Here is a 22,500-nt window from a genome sequence, read left to right on the forward strand (position 1 = left end):
AGGGAAAGGAATTTATGCTACATTTTTCCTTATTATTTTTTCTCTTCCTAGCTGATACCGTTTATCTCCACAAATAACTGTAGCACTTTGGGATTTTAGGTGACACTCTGCCAAAGGTATTTAATGTAGCTGTTTATTAAATTAATTAATTAATTTATTTATTTATTATTATTAAACAGTGTTTATATTCTGAGGGGAACATTTGTAGGTGTTGGAGCACAAGGGGCTTCTACATTTACTTTCTGTTTTGGATTCACACTTGCAGGTCCTTGAAATAAATCTTATTTTCACTTTAAATTATTGTAACTTTAACTCAGGAGTACCTGAAACTTTTGTTTCTGTAGTCAACCCTTTTTATTGTTCTATAATTGCAAATAAATAAGGTCTCCCAAGGTTAGGTAAACTTGGCAGGGAGTTTTCAGAGTCTTAGTCCGTGAAAACAGCTATCCCTCTTCTGTATCACATGGTGGCAGAAAGTGCCCAGCATATGCTCTGTGATGTACCAGTTTGATACATCCTATAAGATAATTTCAGTATGCAGCAATTTATAAAGAATTTAGTATTTTTGAAAATTAAGTTTGTTTCATTATCTGTGCAGTGAAGTAATATGTGTTCATCCATAACTTGCAAGATATATATTATGGGTGTGTGTAGGATTCACTGAGGTATTACATCATGCAGCAGAAAAGATAATTATAGAGCTGGAATATATGTAGGCATTTAGTTTTGATTAGACTTTTGATTAAATATAGAACTTCAGTTAAAAGTGACAGATACAGTAGATCCTGGTAGACTGCATGACAGTCTACCAGGATCTACCAGGATTTTTGGCTGGAGAAACTCCTGAACTGATGGGTTTAAACCAATGTTTTGTGCAGTACTTTTGAAAATAAGACCATTAACTAATCACGGAAATGAAGCTAAGCACAGAATCCTCCCTAAAACTACTTGACCAAGGTATTTGTCTGGTATCTTAACTAAGCCATTCAGATAATCGTTACACAAAGTGACTGCATAAAGAAAATGAGGCAAGAGCCCTTCAGTTACTGTCAGGGTATTTTGACTGTGGTTTGTTGGAGTTCTGTGTAGTTTTCACAGCAGGTCTCTGTGGCATTCCAGTGTCACCCCGAAGCTGTAAGCTGAACACAGTGGCTTCCTGGCTCTGCAGGAATCTGCAGGACCTTGGGCAAACCTCCTCTTTACCTTTCCATCTACCATGACTGCTGGCAGTGTGGCTGTCCCAAGCAGGACTGTCCCAAGCAGGACTGTGCCTCTGACACTAGTTCTGCACTGCTCATGGGTGCAGGGCTCTGTTGTGGTCTGTGGTGGTGGTGGACACAACCTTCCCTGAGAGTGTCTTGTGCCAATGGGTAGGAGCCACCAGAGCACCAGCACACAGACAGACAGACAGACAGACACACACATGCACACAGAGCACCTCAGCGTGAAGACACAGGAGGCTCCAGGCATGCAGTTCCAACGTGCTTTATTTCAGGCAATCCTGAAGAGGTCCGGGGCCAAAGGCAAGGGAGGGTCCAGGGTATAAATAACAGGGAAAAGGGGATGGAGAAGATCATCAGGGATCCAATGAACTGAGGGCTCAGGGGGAGAACACAGGGATAGGGAATGCCAGGGTGGATAGGTGGGTTACACAAACCAATGGGAAAGCAGGGAAGGGAGAACTTACCAGAACGTGAACATATTAGGGTAAAAGGGGTAGGAAAGGCCAACGGGCCAATGGGGAGGACAGAACTGGGACAAATTAACACAGTGCTTCTGAGCACCATGGGGGAGGCTTCTTTTCTCACCCTGAGATGAGAGAAATACCCCGAGCCTAAGATGCATCTCTGCAGGGCATTTGTTGTTGTGATGCCTTTCCCCAGTAGGCTTGTGGGTGTCCACAGGGGTCTTATTGATATTTAAGGGACAAATTACTGAGACACAGAGAGCTGGCAATGTATGTGTTTCTGCCCTTAATATTTGCTGTGGGGACAAAAGGGTATGGTTCCTTCTTGACACAATAGGGGATGATGGCCAGCCTTGAGAGATGGTTTTCTGCATACCAGTAAATCCCTGCATTTCTAAAAAATTGCTTACTTAGGCTGAAGATTGAAGTTGGCATCATTTGAAGGGCTCCTGTAGACTCCAGTAGTGACACAGGCAGCTGTTTCCCTTGTTTGTCTGTTAGAACTTGTCATATTGTTTCACAGTATGGAAGGTGCAAGAAGTGACAGGACTAAATAAGCACAGAAGGAACTGACTGTTTTATCAGCTGTGTTAATGAATAAGCTGGGAGTGAAGTTAACTCCATGTGAAGCATTTTAAATTATTTATTTTCAGTCCTGGAACTGTACTTAACATGTTGTTAAGGCAGAGCCATGTTGACTGGCTAATGTTAATTACACCACTGGAAACACATCACATTAGCTGAAAACAGTTGATTGGTGCTATCATTCATGGCTCTGGGTACAGCCCCATCTGTTGCAAAGCAGGGCAAAGTGTCCTCTTCCATTCATGGAAGTTCCTCCTGCATCCACCCACAGCTGCAAGTAAGCTCTTTAATTACTGCAGCAAAATATGATGTTTGGTGGTTGTGGGTTTCTTGTATCCCTCTCTTCATTTTATTTATTTTTTTGTGAGTTAAATGATTGTGTGACTTATCTCTCCATTTGACATAGCATGTCTTAAACATATGAGGATGTTCATTGACCAATCCACCAGTATAAAAGCATATACTTTACTGTCCCTGTAAATGCTTTCTCACAACTCCCTAAAAGATTCAGCTCCTTCTCCTTGATTCTTAGCTAAAGTGTTGTGTCCTTCAGAACAGGAAATTTCTGCACCTGGGTTTTCCATTCTTTGCAAAGGCTTTGGCTTACACATCCTTACTGAGAACTGGATGTGACCTGACTAGCATTTGTATGGATGTGTGCTAATCAAAATAAGGATTTTACTTTCTTCTCACTTACTGTCTGGCATTGCAGTGAGTTAAGAACTTCGAAATGACCAATTGAGAAGAGCTGGGAATATATCTGTAAGTGGTGGCTACTTGCAGTTGCTCCATTCTGTTTTTCTAGATGCTCCTGGTCCGTGGTGAATGCAATTAGAGATTCTACTGGGAGAACATATGTGTGCAGTGTTTGTTCACTAATAACACCTGACTCTCTGTTTGTAGGTTAGGCCAAAGACCCTGATTCCAGACAGCCTCCCAATCTCCCCGTGCAGAGACCAACCTTCCAAGCAGCCTCCCACCTTCCAGAAGGCAACCATAGTGAGCATCAAAAACCCCAGCCCTGCCCTCCCAACCGCCAACAACACCGTCAGCCATGGACAGACACACGGCAGCCAGTCCCAAAGTGTCACCGAGCCTGCAGCCCTGTCGTCCCCTCTGAGTGGTGCTGGTGTGGCCTATGCCATCATCTCCACGTCCCCCAGCAATGCAGCTCCCATCAGCACCAGCGCCGCTGTCTCGGTGGTCAACGACAGCATCAAAGTGCAGCCGCTCCTCATCAGTGCCGACAGCAAGGTGAGTTCCCCGGGCAGCACACGCAGGAGCTGGGCTGCAGGTACTGCCCTGGAGTGCACAGCCTGTGCAGTGCTGGCAGCCGCTCTTCTCAAAGAAAATAATCAGAAAGCAACGGGAGAATTCTTGCACGGACACAGAGAAGCTGGCAGACTTTTATCTGTGTTCAAGCCTGTTTTTTACTGGGAAAAAACACACCATTATGTAGACTGATGTTAACAGGACCTTATGTTAATATGAACTTCTCTTTCCTTAAGCCAGTCCTCTCTAATAAGATCCCCGGATTCTGTACAGGCTCACATTTCTTATGGACTCCCTCTTCAATGGTACAGTGGTACTTGATTTGTTGATTGACCCCAGGGAGTACATAAAATAATCAGAGATTCCCTTCTGCCCTTTCAGGGGAAGACCAAATGAAATGAGAGCTCAGGGTTTCAGAACTGACCGTAAAAAGAAAATATCAAGCTATGAAGTACTTCTTTCATCTTTGTTCTGCTTTTCATTCATTGGAATGCAAGAACTTCACCACTCTTATACCAGAGTCAGATTCCATACAGGCTGCTAATGTACCAAGCAGACATTCACTGTAATTTACTACTGGGATCCTGCTACTTTTGGTCCTGTTAGCAGCACAAGTTCCCATACAGCACTAAAAATATATATAGGATGTAGGATGGCTTTTGAGGTAAATAAAAGCAGACATTTCTGCCCCGTTTCTTTGACATAAATTATTTTTTTCTTACTTAAAATGGCTGCTGGCTCAGAAAACCATCCCTTTTTGTGCTCTTGAATCTTCTAGAGTGACTGAGTTGAGATAATGTGTCTAACACTTAAACAATATTGAAAATTAGCAATGAAGTAGATGGAAAAGGCCTTGTGTTCAAATCTAATGATCTTTATCTGGAAGGTGATAGTCCTTGGGAAGTCCTTCTGAAGCTTCCACAGTTTTTGTACCTATACCTTTATACCTATTGGTACAAAGGTATAGGTATAAAAGAAGTATGGTATGAAGTCATATGTGTAGTTCTGTGGGCAGAAATTCATTCCTCTCAATTGAATAGCTCCTAGATAATGTGACCTACAGCATCTAAATCTTCAAGTGGAAGTTCAAATATAAGCAGCCAGATATACTACCATAGATGTGTGAATGAGATTTGTCTTGTAATTCCTGTAGGTCCTAAACAAGACCTACATTTAATTTAAAAACCATATCATTTATTTAGTTTATGGAAAACTGGACATCCACTGCTTATAACATGTGGAGGCTGAGGACTGAAGTCTAATCTCAGTTGCCTGAGGAATACCTTCTTTCCCATCCCTATGTACTTACTCTGAAAAAACACTGGTATGACTGAGATCAAACTGGGTTTGAAAGCTTAGTAATCCCATCTCTTCTACTTGTACACAAAATAAATCAAAGGAAAGACCTTAAAATCACTAACACAAGTGCTAAAGCATGGCTTCTCAGCCACCTTCACAAGTCCTCTAAATTGATACTATCCTCATTTTCAGAGGCACTGATTAAGTGACTTAGGCTGCAGCAAGCTTATAGTGCACCAAAAAGAATTAATTTTTAGAAACTTAAGTATGGATTTAGAACCTTAACCTAGGTATTCTGTTGTTTTATGCTTTTGACTTGTGACTTACATTTCTTATTTGTAGGGTATCAAGTAACCCTTCAAAGAGGACTCAAAGGTTCCAGGCAGGAAATTCCAGTTTCATATAGTGAATTCTCTTGTTTGTACATTGTCTTTTAGGTTATCATTATTCAACCTCAAGTCCAAACCCAGACAGAAAGTAAACTGGAGACAAAGAAATCTCCTGAAGAGTCAGCTCAGGGACTGCCTGCTACCAAAAAGAAAAAGGAGGAAAATCCAGAGGTGATTTTTTTTTTCCTTAATTTTTAATAAATGAGCTACAATGTGGTTAAGATATGGGGGTCAAATCTAAACATTCTTTTATGTGCATATGAGATTACTTTATTTGTGCTTGTGGTTCTGCCAGCTGTTCATGTCTCCTCTCAATCTCTGCAGTCAGGGTACTTTCCCTGCCAGCAAGTTCCCTGAAAAGTTTGGTTTGCACCTTTCAAACCTTCCACTGTCACAAAATGTAAGACTTGGAGGTCTCATAATACCTAAAGGTCTCATATAATCTAGGCACCCCATGGCTGTAGCTGGATTTCTTGTGAAAGGTGTATACAAGCTTAAGATATTTTCTTTGGTGTTATCATAAAGAAATATGATATCATATAGCATCAGATTTAGAGGCTGCATATGAGGTGGAATTAACACTTATTTTGTAAGCTGAGCTTTTAACATCTTCTTGGCAATGAATCTTACAATTTTTAGATTGTATTAATAGTTTCCTGCATTTGCTGTGTACATGTCTTCCCATATGTACACAGATTCTAGTCTGAAATACATTAAAATCCTTTAAATTGAATAAGAGAGTAGAAAGCAGGTAATGAGACTGAATCTCTTTTGGGAATTATAATTTTGATTTAAACTAGAAATATAAATTGCAGCTGTTTGTAGTAATGGGGTCTCTCTAACAGACATTTTGGGTTTTGACTGGATATATTCACATTGTATTAGGTGTGATTTTAGGGCAGTTTAAGAAGTTATACAGACTGAATCTACTTCTTTTGTGGAAAATGCTCAGCTTCTGTGAAATCCTAAACCTCACAAGCCTAATAAATGTGTAGCACAAAAGCATTCTTGGAGCTGTATGTTTAGGAGGATTATTACAATATAAATTATGTTACTTGAGGCATGCATGTGGTCAGTTTTTTCACTGTTTTAGGAGGTTCATATGATTATAAAAGTATTAAGGATAAATATTTCAGCCCAAAATATCACAGCTCTATGTAGAAGCTCTGCAAAACTATGCTTGGGAAACCTCCCAAGTTCAAAACCTGATCCTTATATGAATCTTCATTACCATGGAATGATGGGACTGTAGAGTCCTGTTTTGTTTAGGCAGGTATTTCCAAAAAGTTCTTTATTTTGTAGCACTTTATGGGCAGAAAGACCAGTAGGCCCTCCTTGGAAACAGAATGCTAGGAAAAACCATCAATTTTTCTTTGCCTGTAACTTTTTCCCATGGAAAAATAATGAATAAAAGCTTTCCAGAGAGATGCAGGAGGAGGCAATTGGACTGGGCACACTTGTGGGATGGGATTCAAAAATGTAACATTTTCATTACATTGCAAACTATAATATCTCAAAGACATTTTACTAACCACAGACACTGTTCCTACCCTGTTTACTGGAGGTCTGAAAAACCTTAATTTTCTGGGTAGGGTGCAGACACTGTGCTCTAAACTATGACAGTTCTTTTCATAGATTTGTTGCACAGCCATAAATAGGTAGGTCTAGAGTTAATTTCTTTTGTTCTTTGAAAGTAAACTTTAGTTGATTATCATGTATTTATGCAATTAGTGTAATTAGAACGAACATCATAATTAGTATAAATACATGTAATGACATAAATAGAACATGTAATTACAAAATGAAATGCTTTTATGAAAATCTTTGTTTTGCTTCATGAAAAGACATACTGTGTATTTCTGAAAGCACTCACAGCTTATAAGCAGATGATTAAATTTAAAGCAAAAACAGCATGGTATTTTTAAAAAGAAAATAGGTACTCAAGGCACTTCTTACTTTTATTTATCTTCAGAGCTGAAAACTGAGGCAGGAACTCCAGTATGGCTCTGTACAGAACTTAGGTGGGAGAGACTGGGATTTAACAAACCACACTGACAATTTGAAATGAACTAACTCGAAATAGCCAGACTCAGCAGTACCCAGGATTCCCACAAGCAATTACTGAGTGTACCTCCTGCTGGTGAGCTCTGAAGCTGATTATGGACTCAGGAGGAGGAGGAGGCCACCCACTCGTTCCCATCAGCAGGGTGCAGCTGAGGATGGAGAACAGTGGTGATGGATCCAGTGATGGTGGATGGTCTTCTCCCCCCAGGATGACTTCTGTAAAGAAATGGGCTAATTCCCAAAGGGAGCTGCTCCTCTGGGGAGAAAATACCCTGGATGCTGTTTTTTGTGTTTTTTGTTCGTTTATTTGGGGTGAGTGGGGAGCAGTCTTTTCTTTTTTTCTTGTAGAGACCTGAGTTCAACACAGAGAGAAACAGAATTCTGCCAAAACCATTTTGATAATTGAAAAAGTCATATTAGCAAACTATCTGGCAACATTTTCATTCTAAAATGTTTTTATCAAAAAGAAAAATTACTGCCATAAATGCTGGTTATTTAGTTACTGGTGTTCTAATTTTTCCTGAGCCCAACCAAGAGAGACACATGGCAATTGTGAACTAAGTGCTAGTATTAAGCCTGGATTGAAAATCTGGAGAAAATGAAGTCTTGGCTTTGCAACTTCCTCTACAGAGGACAAACAATAGACCCTGTGATATTTGAAACCAAAGTTTTGCAGTGGAAGTCAGATTTTGAGTTTAATCAGCTGCAGAGGCGTGAAATAGCTAAAGTCATAAAAACAAATAGGCTGTTCATATAATATGCTTGTTCAAAAGAATACAGCTTGTACTGGGATTTTTTTAAAAGGAACCATCTTTCAAGTAACTATAAAAGCTAACACTTCCTGTGTTTAATCATGAGATAATTATCAAGTCCACTTGTGATGGCTCTTCATATTTTAAGCAAGCACGTTGCATTTAGTTGGATACATATTCAAACAATTTCAGCATGAAGAGAGGAAATTGTTTAGCAGACATTCCAGGACACAAATTTCAGTTGAGGCATCAGAAAATGTGTGCTTTCCCTACAGTTTAATGTTGGAGTGATGCAAGAATTCTGCTCTCCATTGAGAAAACACATTAACCATTCCAGCTTCCTGGAATGGAAAAAAATTTGTTCCTAAAATTGTTATTACTTTTGCTCACAGTGCTGAGAAGTATCCTGCTGCTGTTACTTTTGACAGGGCTGAGGTGAAGCTTGTCATCCTACTCAGCTGAATAATTTTCTTCTCAGATCTGCACAGTGGATCAAATATTCATCTTTTCCTTCAGGTGTGGGGCCCCCACTGTGCCTAGCTGGTGTTTCAGGCATGTAAGGAGTGAATATTACTGAAATCAAGGTCTGACTTGCAAATGAACACGTGTGTGTAATTACCACAGATATGGAAGGCAGAAATACAGTGAATATATCTAAATTGCCAGTGAGGAAATTCTACACTACCATTATTTAATCTACCTGGAGAGTATGAATCTCTTGAGGTTGTGGAAAGGAACTAACATGGGTGTTAGTTCTCCTGTTTAACAAAGGTATTTTCACAGATGCATGAGTGGTAGAGATGTCCATTCCTAACCCTCTGCTTTTGATGAACCCACACAATAGTTTGATCTTTTCATCTACAAAATGAGGATGTTTTTGCTTTCACGATTTCACTAAGTGAAAGTCAGAACTGGAAAGGAAAATTGTAGTTCTGGTGACTTACTAGTTGATTTTATCCTGAACTGAACTGAAATGTTAAATCATCAGGCTTTTCACAAAACAAGGTTAGGGTAATTTTGGCTTGGAAGTGTTGAAACATGTTCTCCTGACACTCTTTGAATGGAACAATGTTTTTTACTTTCTACTGCTTAAACACTGTGTTTTAGTTGGACCTAAATCTAAACATTTTATTTGAGGTATGATAATTGCATCTTCCTATGGTCTTTGTACACTTTCTCAGACTTGGACTGTGGGCTTTGCTTGCTTGGATTGCCCAAGAGCTTGAGTTTCACAGTCAGATTGTCTCTCTTGTGGAACTGAATCTCATGAAAATCCAACAGGATTGTTCAGCACAGCAGAAAGAGGGGGCACCCAAAGCCCACAATGACCACAAATGTGACAGAAAACCAAGGAGTTCAGTTCAGTTTGGGCTTGGAACAACACAGTGTAGTTTCAGTTTTCATCAAAAACTTCAGCAAAACCTTTCTGCAAGGAAGAGTTTAGAAGAGTTGTGAGTAATATTTTAGATCAGATTCTGCACTGCAAAATGAGTTCACCAGTGTCAGTGGGAGATGTCTGTTCACTCCCCATGGAGGAAAAATGTTGGATCAGTATATATCTTCACAATCCATGCACATGATGTTACTTTTAAAACTTGGGAAGAGAAATTTCTGGGAATTTTTTTGTTTGTTTGGTTGGTTGTTTTGGTTTTTTTTAATGGGAGCAGACTTTCAATATGCTTCTGATGTCTTGTTTAGTGTTGTACAGTTTATACTTGTTTCACTTCATACAGCTTGCTCAAATCCCATAAAAGTGTGTCGTGTCCAGATTGTAAAAAATAATACAAAATTACTTCACTAAAGAATTGAGTAGCAATCTAGCTAGCAGTGTGAAATTGAACTGATAGAACTGACTGAATATTGGTCACGTGCTGTGTAAGATCAGTAGTCATTTAGCATTGACTTCAGACATCTTTGAACTGCTTGAGTTTATAATCATAAAGGAGAACCAGGCATATCTCAAGCAAATCTTCAGTTAAAGTTCTTTACATTACTATGCATTCAAATAAGATACATTTCTAAAAGACTTTTACTGGGTTTATTCTGTCAATGCTAATTTTATTTATTTTCTTACCATGGTCATTATAATAGAAAATCTAACCCGTTTATTTTTTCCTTAGAAAATTGCCTTCATGGTAGCACTAGGACTGGTTACAACAGAACATTTGGAAGGTAAGGTGGCATATGTTGATTTACAGTTCAGTTTTTGAGTGAAATCTTTTCTGTTGGCTTCTCTGCCAGAGCACATTACTGAGGATTGTGTTCAGATGGCTTTCGAATCTCTCCAGAGAAGGAGATTCCACAGCCTCTCTGGGCAATCTGTTCAGTGCTTTGGTACCCTTCTGGAAAAGAAGTTCTTCCTCATGTTCAGAATGAACTTCCTGGGCATTACTTTCTGCCCATTGCCTCTTGTCCTGTTGCTGGGCACCATGAAGCAGAGCCCAGTCCATGCTCTGATCCCTGCCTGCAGATATTTATACACATCAACAAGATTCCCTCTCAGTTTTTCCTTCTCTTGTTCTCTGACGGGCATGAAAACTGAAAAAATGAAAATTAAAAAAATCAGATGAAAGGTTACCTTTGCACAGTTGTGCCTTTCAGTCTCACAGTAGTGGGTGACCTTACTTAGCTCTGCCTCTACACCCCATGGCAGTGCTCAAGGGGCATGAGGGCTGGCCTGCAGCCAGCCACCAGCCTCCTTTGCACAGGCTGGTATTTGGACTCACTCAGTTATCATGGTCCTTTAAAAGATGTTAAGATCTGGAAGAAATAATGAAACAAAAATCCTGCCAAGGCTCTGACCATCAGTGATTGGGTTGATAGGCAATTTTCTGGTGCTGAGTGTGTTCTGAGATAGACCTCTTCAGCTCAGATCATGAGGAAAGACACCAGATTTCCTGCATAATCAGATGGTGTCCTGAGTTTCTGGGGGGGCTTCAGGGCCTCTGGGCTGAAGAACATGCTCCTGCCAGTTCCTCTTCTTCTGAAACAGAGCAAGACAGAGCAGAGGTATCACCACCATGGGGGCATTTAGACTACCCTCTGTTACCTCAGCACAAAGTCTAAACTTTACCTTACAATATTCATACAGGAAGTATTTTGGAATGGAGCACACACTTCATGTCATGGGATGGATGCTGTGGCTCTCCTTGCTAAAGTGTGTCTGGGGTTTGTAATCAAAATAATAGGCTCTGAAAGATATGCTTGTAATAATCTCAGCATTCTGAACTGACGTCAAGAGCTGGAGAAAGAAATTCCATGTGATGTAAATGGAATCCTGGCTCAGATCAAAGTAGCATTAAAGCTACAGATTTCTGTGGCTGGGTAATCTGCTCCATCTCTCTGTGTTTACAGAGTTGTGCACATGGCTAGTGGTTGCTAAACACAGTCTTCACCATGTGTCATCTCCAATAGGTGTCACCGTTTAATGGAAGGGAGTTGTGGAAGTTTAGTGGAAGGAAGAAATGGGCTGCAGTCCAAAGAGCCCATCTGTGTGCTGGTGTTTGCAGTGACATACATGCACATATGACTCATAATGACATTTTGCAAGCTCAGGATTGTGAAGTTGTGTTCTGAGTGGATAAATCATCACACCCTGGTTAGAACTGAATCCAGCTGTGCCATTTCAACTATGCTCTTTCCAACCTCCATGAAGGAGAGTACTTTGAAGGCTCTCTGATGATGCTTGCTGAGTATGTGTCTGAAGAGATCATAATAAAATTCTTGTAGGGCAGCAGAAATCTACCTTGAAGGAAGAAAAAAATAAAAAATGCCTGTGAATCTCACAAGAAAAAGCTTATTAATGTCAAACCTTGAACTGCAGCAAATATCAATGCTGATGCAACCCAATTATACTTTAGAAACTGAAACAGAACACAAAGCTCAAGGGGCTGTGAGGGTAAGATCATCTTGCTTAACAAGTTATATCTACATTTTTCCCTGATGAATGAGAAATTCACAGTTCATGTTCCTTTCCCTGGTTACAGAAATCCAGAGCAAGCGTCAGGAAAGAAAGAGAAGAAGCACAGCAAATCCAGCCTACAGTGGACTCTTGGAAACAGAGGTACTTTATCATTCACTTTTTTTACCACAATTCTATTTCATAGCAATAAAAGTTCTGTTTCTTACTACAAAAATATATATGAATGCAGAACCACAGCTACTTGTAAAGAGATCCTGATGTAAAAAAGAAAGAAAATATCTCAGTGGCGAAGCAGCAGGTTTTCACCACACAACAGCACTTGCTCCAAACTAGAATTCATCCTAGTTTTAGTAAAGTCCAAGAGAACTAAATTAATGTGGGACCTAATTACTCTTTTACCTACAAAGGCAGTCCCTTTAAATCATAACTGGAGAACAGAAGTGCTGCATTATGTTCAAATGTGCATTGCTATTTCTCTTTTCTTATGTGCCAAATTATAAATAATAATAATCTTTCCTTTTTTAAATTTTTGACATTCATAAAAGGGGTGTGTTGGTTTAAGAATCAGTGTGGTCTGCAGAGGGTATAGAAATCTGCATAATAAATATAATAATGCATTATTAAAAATAAAATGCTCTGGATAATCTCTGTGTTCTGTTACACTTACATGGTTGAATTTATAGTTGTATCAAAATTTGGTCCTGTGTAATATTGGATTGCAAACTTGGTGTAAAAGCAGCATATAAGTAGGCTTAGCTTTTTCTGGTTTTTTTTTGTTTGTTTGTTTCTAAAATAACATATATGGATTTATTCAGCTAGTTAAAATTTCATGTTTAAAATTTCAGCACAGTTTGGGTTTACTGTCTGAACTTTCTACTGGGAGGAAACTCAGTTGCAGCCAGCTCTCCATTTCAGCAAGGCTTCTCTGTGTTCTGAGTTCTCTAGGACCATGAAAGTGATTGTTCTTTATTTAGGCATAACTGATGCAGAATTTCTGGTATGCCAGTATTTCAAATTTCTGTCTTCATTGGCAGGTAGCAAACAGATGAGACTAAGAAGAAACACACTGCTGCAGTCAAACTGCTGAGTTGCTTTGAAAGATCAAACTGCTGATCTTTCTTTGAAATCACTGGAGATTTTTATACTCCAGAGCAACTCTGGGCACTTCAGTTCTTCAGAATTCCTCAACTATTTTTTTTCAGTGCAAATACTGATGTCCATATGTGCAGTACTTACCACAGTAGGAACTTTAGCCTTGCTAGCATTAAATCTGTAGCTCTTTAGCTGTTTTTGTCCTGATTTTTAAAATATTTGCAGCAGAGTTTTGTGGCTGTAGCCAGATTGGTGTTTGTGACAAACTCTGCTACCTTGGAGAGGTGGAAGAGAAGATGACCTAGGTCTACTGCACCTCTAGTTCATATTTCTCATCATCTCAAAAGCATATGCTTGAAGGAAGGATGGCATGGAGAAAGAAATGTCTGTGAAAGACTCCTGTGGCTGATCAGCTGTGTCCTCATTAGGAGCTGTCATTAAGTACTGACCATGGGGAATGTCATTCGAGTAAAATGGAGGCAGATGTTTTTTGTCTAATCAATTAGCTGCTCAGACTGGTTTGCTAATCAGGGAGTTGAGGTATTGGTGGCATTTCAGGCATTTTGGTGCAGTTTAATTTAGTCTACTGAATGATCTTTAATTCATGATTATTTAAATTGAAATTGCATATAAATTAGGCCTTTTATTTGCTAACACCCCTAAAAATGGCAGGAGTTCAGCATTTGTAGTGATGATGCTAACTTTGACGGCAAAAATATGATCATGGTCTTATGTCTTCACTTGAATGGTGTGATTTTTCTTCTCAAAGCTTTGTCTTAAAAAAAATGAGATACCATTTTATTTTCATACCCTCAGTAGCCTTTTTTTTTTCATGGGAAAGGGTTAAATTTTGGGCTGGTTATTTTTTGAAGAAAGAAACATCTATTCAAAGTTCATTAACAGACTGGCAAGCACCTGTCTATAAGAGAATAGTTTGTTCACCACAGAATAAAAAATTTAGTAGCAAAACACCTCTAATTTTCTTACAAGCTGAATCTGACAACATCTAGTGGAGGAAAATGGTGCTGTTTCCAGTCCTGCTGTACAGGTATTGGGTGGCTCAGAGGAACAATTTGGGGGTATCCAGACTGTTAATGAAGCCTGGCTTGCTATGGACCACAGCTTGTGCCTACAGACAAGGCAGGCCATGGGCTGTGTTAGATGAGTTAAACATCTCAAACAGGTTTGCAGTGCTCTCTGTAAGTTTGGTGATCTCAGCAGACTGAAATCACTGCCAGCTCCTCAAGGTCCTGCACAGTCACTTCTGAAAGGGAAATATTTTGCTTAGGCCCTCACTTGTTGCTTGCAAATGCAGTATGTTCCTCTGAACTGTAGGCAGGTGTCACAAAGGTAGTAGTGGTTTTCCTGCAGGTGAGAATTCCATCACCATTTCTATATATGCAAATAAAAATGTCATCTCACAGCAACAGTTTTCCCTTATGGACATTGTTGGGCTTGGAGTTAGTTTTGCTGTAGTCCTGCCCTTACCAATCCATGCAATGTATCCTGCAACCCCATCAATAGTAATACAATTTGTATTTCTCTCTTCTTAATAAAATCTAATACACAATAACCTGCTCTATGAAAAACTTGTTAGAAAGGTAAATCATGCAACTGTTTGTCTGACTGTGTCAGTGGTCTCTAAGGAGCTTTTGGAGAGCTGGTTAGGTATGAGGTAAGCCCATGGAGATTGATAATGTGAAATGTAGGAGACAACCAGAGCACTGCAATGACATGGGGGTTGGTTTCTTTTCCCTTGTAGAGGAAACGCCTGGCATCGAATTATTTGAATAACCCCTTGTTCCTTTCAACAAGAGGTAAGCATATTTTTAAATGAATATACTACTCTTCTAATGACCTGTTAAATATTTATTAGTAGGATTTCATATGAGTTACTGTTAGGATACCACAGGGCATTACTTTGTGTAATGTCCCTGTCTTTTTTAATATGGAGTGAAAATAGATTGTTTTCCTGCAAAAACAATGTAAGGGTAAGGTAAAGGTCATGGTTTTGTAGAGATGGATCCAAAACCTCTGCAATCAGTGGAAAATCTGATCTCTGGCACTGTTTTGGTTTGAAAAGACAGGCATCTGCTAAGGAAGGCAGGAGCCTCCCTTGAAATGGAGAATGTAAACCCCCTCCTTCTGAAATATTATAATATTGAAATTAAGGGGCTCTCAGGCAAAGATGGGAATAGGAATAACAGTTCTTTATAAGGGAAAAAATAAAATAGAAATGCAGTAATACAAAACAACACTGACAGAGTCAGAATAAGCCGTGACACCTGTGGGTCAGGGTGGTGGCAGCAGTCCCATTAAATGGTGGCTGCAGCCCTCCTGCAGTGACAGCTGTGGTTCTGTTGGAGCAGGGATCCTGTAGAAGGGTGGAGTTTTCCTCTGAAGGTCCAGTGGTGGTGTAGATCGGCCTGGTCTTCCTCTGGGAATCCAGTGGAGAAGAAAGCTGCTCCTCTGGGAATCCAGTGGGACAAGGCTGTCTCTGGTGTTCTAAATCTCAGATAATAGCCAGGTAGGAATGCTTGGTTCCTCCTCCTGGGCAGAGCATCTCATAATGGGATTATGTAATTTTTATTAGTTATGCAGTGAGACTCAATGGCTCATTAACAGATATTTCTTGGAGGGGGGATTGGTTGTGGAAGAGATAACAAAACCCACCTGGTTTTAATGGCTGGCCCAATTAACAGAAGATAACTGCCCCACCTCTAAGAGATGGAAATAGAATTCACACTCCCAGACACATCTTGCAGCCTAAGACAGGCACTTTAAGCACCATGCAGTGAGAGAACTGATTGGAGAAAGTAGTGTTGCCAAGCCCAAGTACTTAAAAATATATATATTAAAAAATAATTACCCTTTTAGGCTTTTCATGTACGTCTTTCCACCAGCTTTAGGAAACTGTTCTCCATCCTCAAGCACCAGAAATTTCCCACAACTTTTGCTTCAATAACAAGGGTTGAAAGCCAGTTTTTCTGATTGCAAGAGGTAGAGTCATAAATGTAGACCTGATGACCTTCAAGATGCCTTATAGTCTTGTACTTATAAGAACTTAATATCTGATACTTAATAGTAAATGCCTTGAGAATTAACAACTCAGAGGAGCCACTTGGGGATGCTGATGATTAGCTCATGGGAAGAATCACATTTCAGGAAAAAATGTGCAACACAGAGAAGACAAAGAGCTGGGAATGAAAGGTGAAACACAGGGAATGTTGAGTGTAGTTTAATTCTTCAGACAAGACCCATGTACTATTTAAAGGAAGAAAGTGAGAAACTTGTGTTTCAGAAGAGGAGACAAAGCCTGTAAAGAAATTTGATTCTGTCCTTGCTCTTGTTTTGCCTTTGTAATGTTTTCTCTACTGAGATGCCACAGAGGTAAGGGAAGAGAGACCTTTTTCTAAGTTAAATATTATTTCAGTATTAGGAGCATTTGCAGGGTAATTATAATTGAGACATGAAGTTTTGACAGTTTTTCAGTGTTTGCTTGATCTCACTGTCAAGTGTCATGTTTAGTGCTTGAGATTCACCTTTCTGCCACTGCTTTGACTTCCTGCACCACAGGAGCACCAACTGAAAGGCAGCAGTGCTTCTCTTTGCCTTCAAAATTTCACATGCCAGATACAGACACTTGGCCTACTTACCATATGCATTACTTTACTTACCTCTAAGTAAAGCATTTGGTCTCAGAGGACAGGAGAGGTTATTACAGTAAGCAGCTATGATGACGTGCCTCTTAGCAGGAAGCCAGGCTCAGGTGAGCCCCACTGGAAAGAATATTATTCCTGGCTTAGTTTTATGTTCAAAATTAAAATTGTAATCGATTTGTTTGTCTTACCATAGCACTTGTTTTCCCCATGTAAACACATGTGAGAAATCAGAACAGAATGGCATTGTTAGCAAGTTGTGCCTCCAGCCCCTTGGTGGGTTTAAGTTAGGTTTTGATATCTCTGACCTTCCTTTCATTACATGTTTCTCATTATATTTGCAAGGAAGTAGGCAAGTGACAGTCATCTACTGTTGTAGCTGCCTCAGAGCTTCCTGGAAATCAGCAACCTCTCTCCTTAATCATTAATTCCTCTTTGAGTCCTGTATCTTTGGTTTTTCCAGAATACCTGCTGGAGTTCTGCATATTCTGAGAATGTTGAGATGGACTTCTTTACAGCAGAATTCCCCACCTCTGCAAGGATATTTTTGGCACCAGCTCTGTTTTGCTGGATGCTGTGCAAGCACTGAGCAGAAGGCAGGTGCTGTCCCAGATTGCTTGGCTCTGCAGTGATGCAGTTCTCCAGCTTCAGTGCAGAGATGGCTGCCCTTCTCTTACAAAGTGCTCCTTTAAACATACTGTCTTCAGTTTAATTTTTCAGCAACTAGAGGAGGGAAGTGGACATGTTTTAAGAAGTTTAAAACTTTGTAGCAAAAGTGAGCTGAAAAGACAAACAAACTAGAAAAAAATCCCCGTGATGTCCAGGAAGCAACTGTCATTTCTGGATATACAAGAGGACAATTCTTGTAAATTTTGATCAAAATGTTAATTGATCAGGACTGATTTAAATGAAAATGTCTTTTCTGAAATGAGGTCACATCCCCTGACATGTATCATTTGTACAAAAGATTCATCAATTATCAAGCCTCTGTTTATCTGAATTACATTTATATCCCCTGAGTAATCATGGTGTCATATAGTGGTGGACCTTTGTGTGTGTATTTTTGGATGTGAAGTAACATCTACAGATTTTATAAGTCTGTGATTATTTAGGGACCTCATTGCCAAAGTACACTAGAATTCTTGGGAAAAGTAGAGAAATTTATGGAAGAAAAAAATCTATCAGAAGCTGTTAAATATAGAAATGAAGATGCAAGCTCAGCATTAGGGAAGCCATAAACTGCCAGCATCAGAAGGATGCTTCTGCATTTACTCAGTGTTTGCCCTGTTCCTGCACTCTGCAGGAGTGGCAGCACTGTGTGCTGTTAGCAAAGGACATGGGGATTTACAGCCTGTGGTCCAAGTCAGGTGAAGCTGTTTCTATATTCTCCTCCATGTTCCTCCTCCTCCATGAGTGTGAGGCCTGCTCACGTGTGCATCTTCACATGTATGCACACATCAGGGTGTGAGGAAGGGAGGGGGCTTCCAGGTGGGTCTGATGTGAGGGATCACAGTGGGACAGCCATATTCCTACTCTAATCAGAGAGGGAGCTGAAGGAGGACAGGAGAGGTATATCAGATTGGTTGCCTCCACTTTAATCCTAAGAAATCCCTGTCCATGAAGTGTTTTTGACTGGGACAGCATGCTCCAGCCCCGTGCAAGAACCCAAGGAAATAGCTGGATCCGTGCCAGGGCCATATTAGGCTGGATATCAGGAAAAGTTTCTTCCCCCAGAGGGTGAAGGGGCACTGAACAGGTTCCCCAGGGTCTGGTCACAGCCCCAAGGCTGCCAGAGCTCCAGGAGACTTTGGACAATGTTCTCAGGCACAGGGTGGGATTGTTGGGGTGTCTGTGCAGGGCCAGGAGCTGGACTCAATGATCCTGATGGTACCTTCCAGCTTAGGATATTCTGTGATTCTATGAAATCAGCAGCAGAAATTGCAGCACACTGTGCAGTTTCCATAAGGCTCTTAATTTTTTATGGGTTTTTTTTGTTTTGTTTTGTTTGTGTTGAATTCCACTATTTTTTTTTTTATGGAAGGCTTGGCCTGCTTTCCAGTGAGCTCTACTGGTTCTTGTTCCTATCAGGTTGTGAATACAATCAGTTCAGACTCAGTGCATCCAAAGGTCCCTGGTGTTCTGGGTGGGAGTAGTTTGATGAGAAGGACTTGGTGATACCCTCAGGCTCACTCCTACAGGAGCTGACCATTTTGTCCAGGAATCAACCCAACATTTAAATCTGTGTTTAGCAATTAGTTGGAGGCACCCATTTCATATACCACATTAAGTGCATTGCTGGTTCAGGGCCAGGCTTTTCAACACCCAGCATGCTGTGGTCCTTCAGGAAGACTTTTTGACTACTGGCATGTGCAGAGGAGCTCTGCATGAAAATTTCTGAAAATTTCAGATACAATGACCTTTTAGCATCAGGCCTTTGGACATGGGATTCCTGCAATCTCAAATTTTAAATCTCAAATGCTAACTTCACTGCTTGCTGTTACATTCTTTACTGCCTGCATTAATTTTGGCAACGTCCTGTTCTCCTATGCCACATCTTGGTTAAAATTACTCCCACAGCTGAGAACTAGCAACTGCTGCAGCAATGTATTTTCCACTTATCTGTTTTCTGCCCTTCTTTTACATGCTAGCAAATGAGGATTCCTTCTGGAAGGTATGTGTGGCAAAGTCTGTGTATTAGCAGGTATCTTTCTCATCACTGTGTATTCAGTGCTTGCCTCTGATTATTGTAGTCACCTCAAGGTACCTAACTGCACTATTCTCTTCTCCCACATAACTAAATCTTTGAGTCCCTAAGCTAGATTTTTAAAGAGATGAATTGTTGGGCTTTCACATGCAAGGCTTGAGTTTGACTCCACTTACTGAGAAATTCCTAGTCCAGACTTATGAGTTTAATGAAAATTTGATAAGAAAAATGAATAACCATTCTAGTTCATAAAGATTAAATCTCTTTACATTTTGGTAAAAATTAAGATTCTTTGAGCAGGTAGTTTATAATGAGTAGTGTTTTGGGGAGTGATTTTTTGACAGCACTGGTTTAGAATTCAGGATACAAACCTGACTAAAACAGCAGTGAAACTTTTTAATTACCATTCCAAAAAATGAAAGCACACTTTTGGAATTGAAAAGCATAAAATTACTGTTCTACTTCCTACCTCTACTTCCTACCTCTTCTTCTTCCTTCCTCTACTTCTAGAAAAGCAGTAGGATTTTTTTTATTTTTTGTAATGATTCACAAGGCATGGGAGTTTCAGAATCAACGTCTCCTTTACTAAAAAGAGTAATTAATGTTACCACCAGATTAGCATAGCAATCTACTACATGACATTGTAACTTTGTTGATGAGTCTTAGTTCATGTTGTGTGGTGCTTCATGTGGCACTGTGTGGTTTTAGAATTGGTTATTCCTTTTGTAATTCAGTATTGGTTCGGTCCTCGGTTCCCCCCATGTGCTTCCCTCACAATGGTTTCTCCCTATTTCCTCCCTTTTGGAGCTGCCCCCTCCCCTGTCAGTCTTGGTAACCACCCCCCTTATCTCGAGAACTCTCTGTGTCAGTCATTTCCTTATTAGATGTATGATTTGCCCTTGGGGTTTCTCCCCTCCCCTGTGTGATACTCAGTGGCTTAGCTGTAACCCACGCTCTTCCCTGGGTCCTCGTTATTGGTTAGCTTTGCATCTCCTCCCATCACACCCACGCCCTTTATCAGCGCCCCCGAGCCCTCCTCCTGGTCTCCCGTCCCTAGTCCCACCGGAGAAATTTAAAAGATCCTTAGATCCTATACGTGTGTCCCTCCTCCTTCCTTTACCTCCACGATCCCGTCTGCGCCACCCACGCCGCAGATGGTAACCACTGCCCAGGGTTCCGGAGGGAATCCGGGAGTGGCGCTTCGTGTGGCCACCTTCGGCCGGGCCGGGGGCACCCAGCCCTGCGGCCACTGACAGAGGCTACAGCCTCAGACAAAGCACTAGTCAGTCTTGTTGGAGAAATACTGTCAGAGCAAGTCTGAGCAGAGAACAATTAGTGCCAGGGAGAAAGAGGCCAGAGGAGTTCACAAAAGAGGGTTTATAACCCGAGGCTCTGCTCCAGCCCCCTGTTTCCCCAGCTGCCCTTTGAGGCAATGGAAATGAAACATGGACTGTGCTTCTTCCCCAGAACCCTTTTCTTGCTTTCTTCCCTTTGCCTTGGGCATGACAGACAAGTGATCCTCACATTAACTCTGATCCAGGACAGAGCCATGCATGAGGATACAGGTGTTGTAGTAACACACTGGCCAAAAAAAAAGTGAAATAATTCCTATATTACAACCTGGCTATATTAGTCATCTCTCTCCTGTGTTTGATTAGTTGGGTTTTATGTTTCTGTTTCAATTTATGTAACTTGCTTCTGGGTCATTTGTTGTTTGTATTTGTTGCTATCATATATCTATTATTTCTGTCTTCTGTGTCTGTCAGGGTCCTTTTGACAATTAGATTTCGTGTTTGAAGGATCCTGTCTGCTGCAGTAGAGGCTTTGAATGCTGTGTAGAGAGAAGTTCTCAATGGATTGACTTTACCCAGGGCACCCTTCTCTTGCAGAACGAGATCCATCACGATGAACACTGCACTGCTTGCAAGCGTGGAGTTAACTTGCAGCCCTGTGGCACATGTCCCAGAGCATATCACCTCAACTGCTTGGACCCACCCCTCAAAACTGCCCCCAAAGGGCTCTGGGTCTGCCCAAAGTGCCAACAGAAGGTAAGCTACATGGAGCATGGTATACCAAGAAGGGAAAATGGGAGACACTTTGGATTTGTGTACCCCTAAACGAATCTAACCTGTGGTCATAGCTCCGTGGACTACATTAGATAAAGAAGTACTGAAAGGCTTTTAGTGCAGTTTGCAATATTTATTTCTGGTATTTTTCACCATCCTAGAGTTAGAACATACCGGGAGTGCTGTAGGCTTGCCTCTAATTGCTAAGAATTGTCCTCTTAAGATGTCTCTTCAGTTCCTTCAGCTCCTTTGTTTACAGTGACACCACCAGCATGTAGCCAGACAAAAGAATGTAAGTCTTAGAGATGAGGGAGGCAGTGTCAGAAGAAGACACTGTTCACCAGTGGATCTGAAAGGTGTGAGGAGAAAACTTCCTTTTCTTTAAACCACATTTGTTACACACAACTGTTCATCACAGTTATGTGAGATATGCTAAACTGTCTAGTTTCTGTGAATAATGCTGATTGCACAAGTAAGAAAAAAATTATTGAAACGCTAAAGTGTAGATTCTGTGCCATAGAGTTCCTTGTGCTTAGCCTTGAGATCACTTTTATGTTCTGAGACAAGGACCCAAGTTCTGGTCCTGCCAAACTGTAAGGCTGGAGCAAACATGAATGCATGGAGTTTTTTTGAATCCTAACCATTTATTGTTTCCTGGGCTTATAGGTTTTAAAGAAAGATGACAATGTGCCATGGACTGGAACTCTGGCTATTGTTCACTCCTATGTTACTCATAAAACAGGTAGGGATTAGCCACTGTTCATGATAGGCAATACTATTTGAGTCCTTAGCTGAAATATCAAAGTAGTGTTACAATGCTGCCAGGTCTGATGGTGTAGGTCATAGGGCCATGAGTGACTACGGAGGGCAGACTTTTTCTGTCCCCTTCCCCTTGGTCTGCTCCTTTGCTGCCTTCGCTCTGTAAGGAAGTTGAGAGTGATCTCTCAGGAGCTTCACTCTCCTGGAGGAAGCTGTCATCAAAGTGGTGCCTTCCCTGGAACAGTGCTGA

At 40.7% G+C, this 22,500-nt stretch overlaps 1 protein-coding gene across 2 annotated transcripts in view; it reads left to right on the forward strand.

The window, feature by feature from the left end:
- PHF21B (PHD finger protein 21B) overlaps window positions 1-22,500 on the forward strand; it is a 142,061-nt gene that overhangs the window by 114,140 nt on the left and 5,421 nt on the right. For both annotated transcript variants that reach the window (XM_030238637.2, XM_050970108.1), the window contains 8 exons: window positions 3,176-3,526; window positions 5,281-5,403; window positions 10,169-10,220; window positions 12,035-12,111; window positions 14,825-14,879; window positions 19,370-19,392; window positions 21,315-21,473; window positions 22,158-22,233. In XM_030238637.2, the coding sequence (XP_030094497.1) occupies window positions 3,176-3,526; window positions 5,281-5,403; window positions 10,169-10,220; window positions 12,035-12,111; window positions 14,825-14,879; window positions 19,370-19,392; window positions 21,315-21,473; window positions 22,158-22,233 (916 nt within the window). The remainder of the gene's footprint in view (window positions 1-3,175; window positions 3,527-5,280; window positions 5,404-10,168; window positions 10,221-12,034; window positions 12,112-14,824; window positions 14,880-19,369; window positions 19,393-21,314; window positions 21,474-22,157; window positions 22,234-22,500) is intronic.

Source organism: Serinus canaria, chromosome 1A (assembly GCF_022539315.1).
Source record: "Serinus canaria isolate serCan28SL12 chromosome 1A, serCan2020, whole genome shotgun sequence".
Classification (NCBI taxonomy): domain Eukaryota; kingdom Metazoa; phylum Chordata; class Aves; order Passeriformes; family Fringillidae; genus Serinus; species Serinus canaria.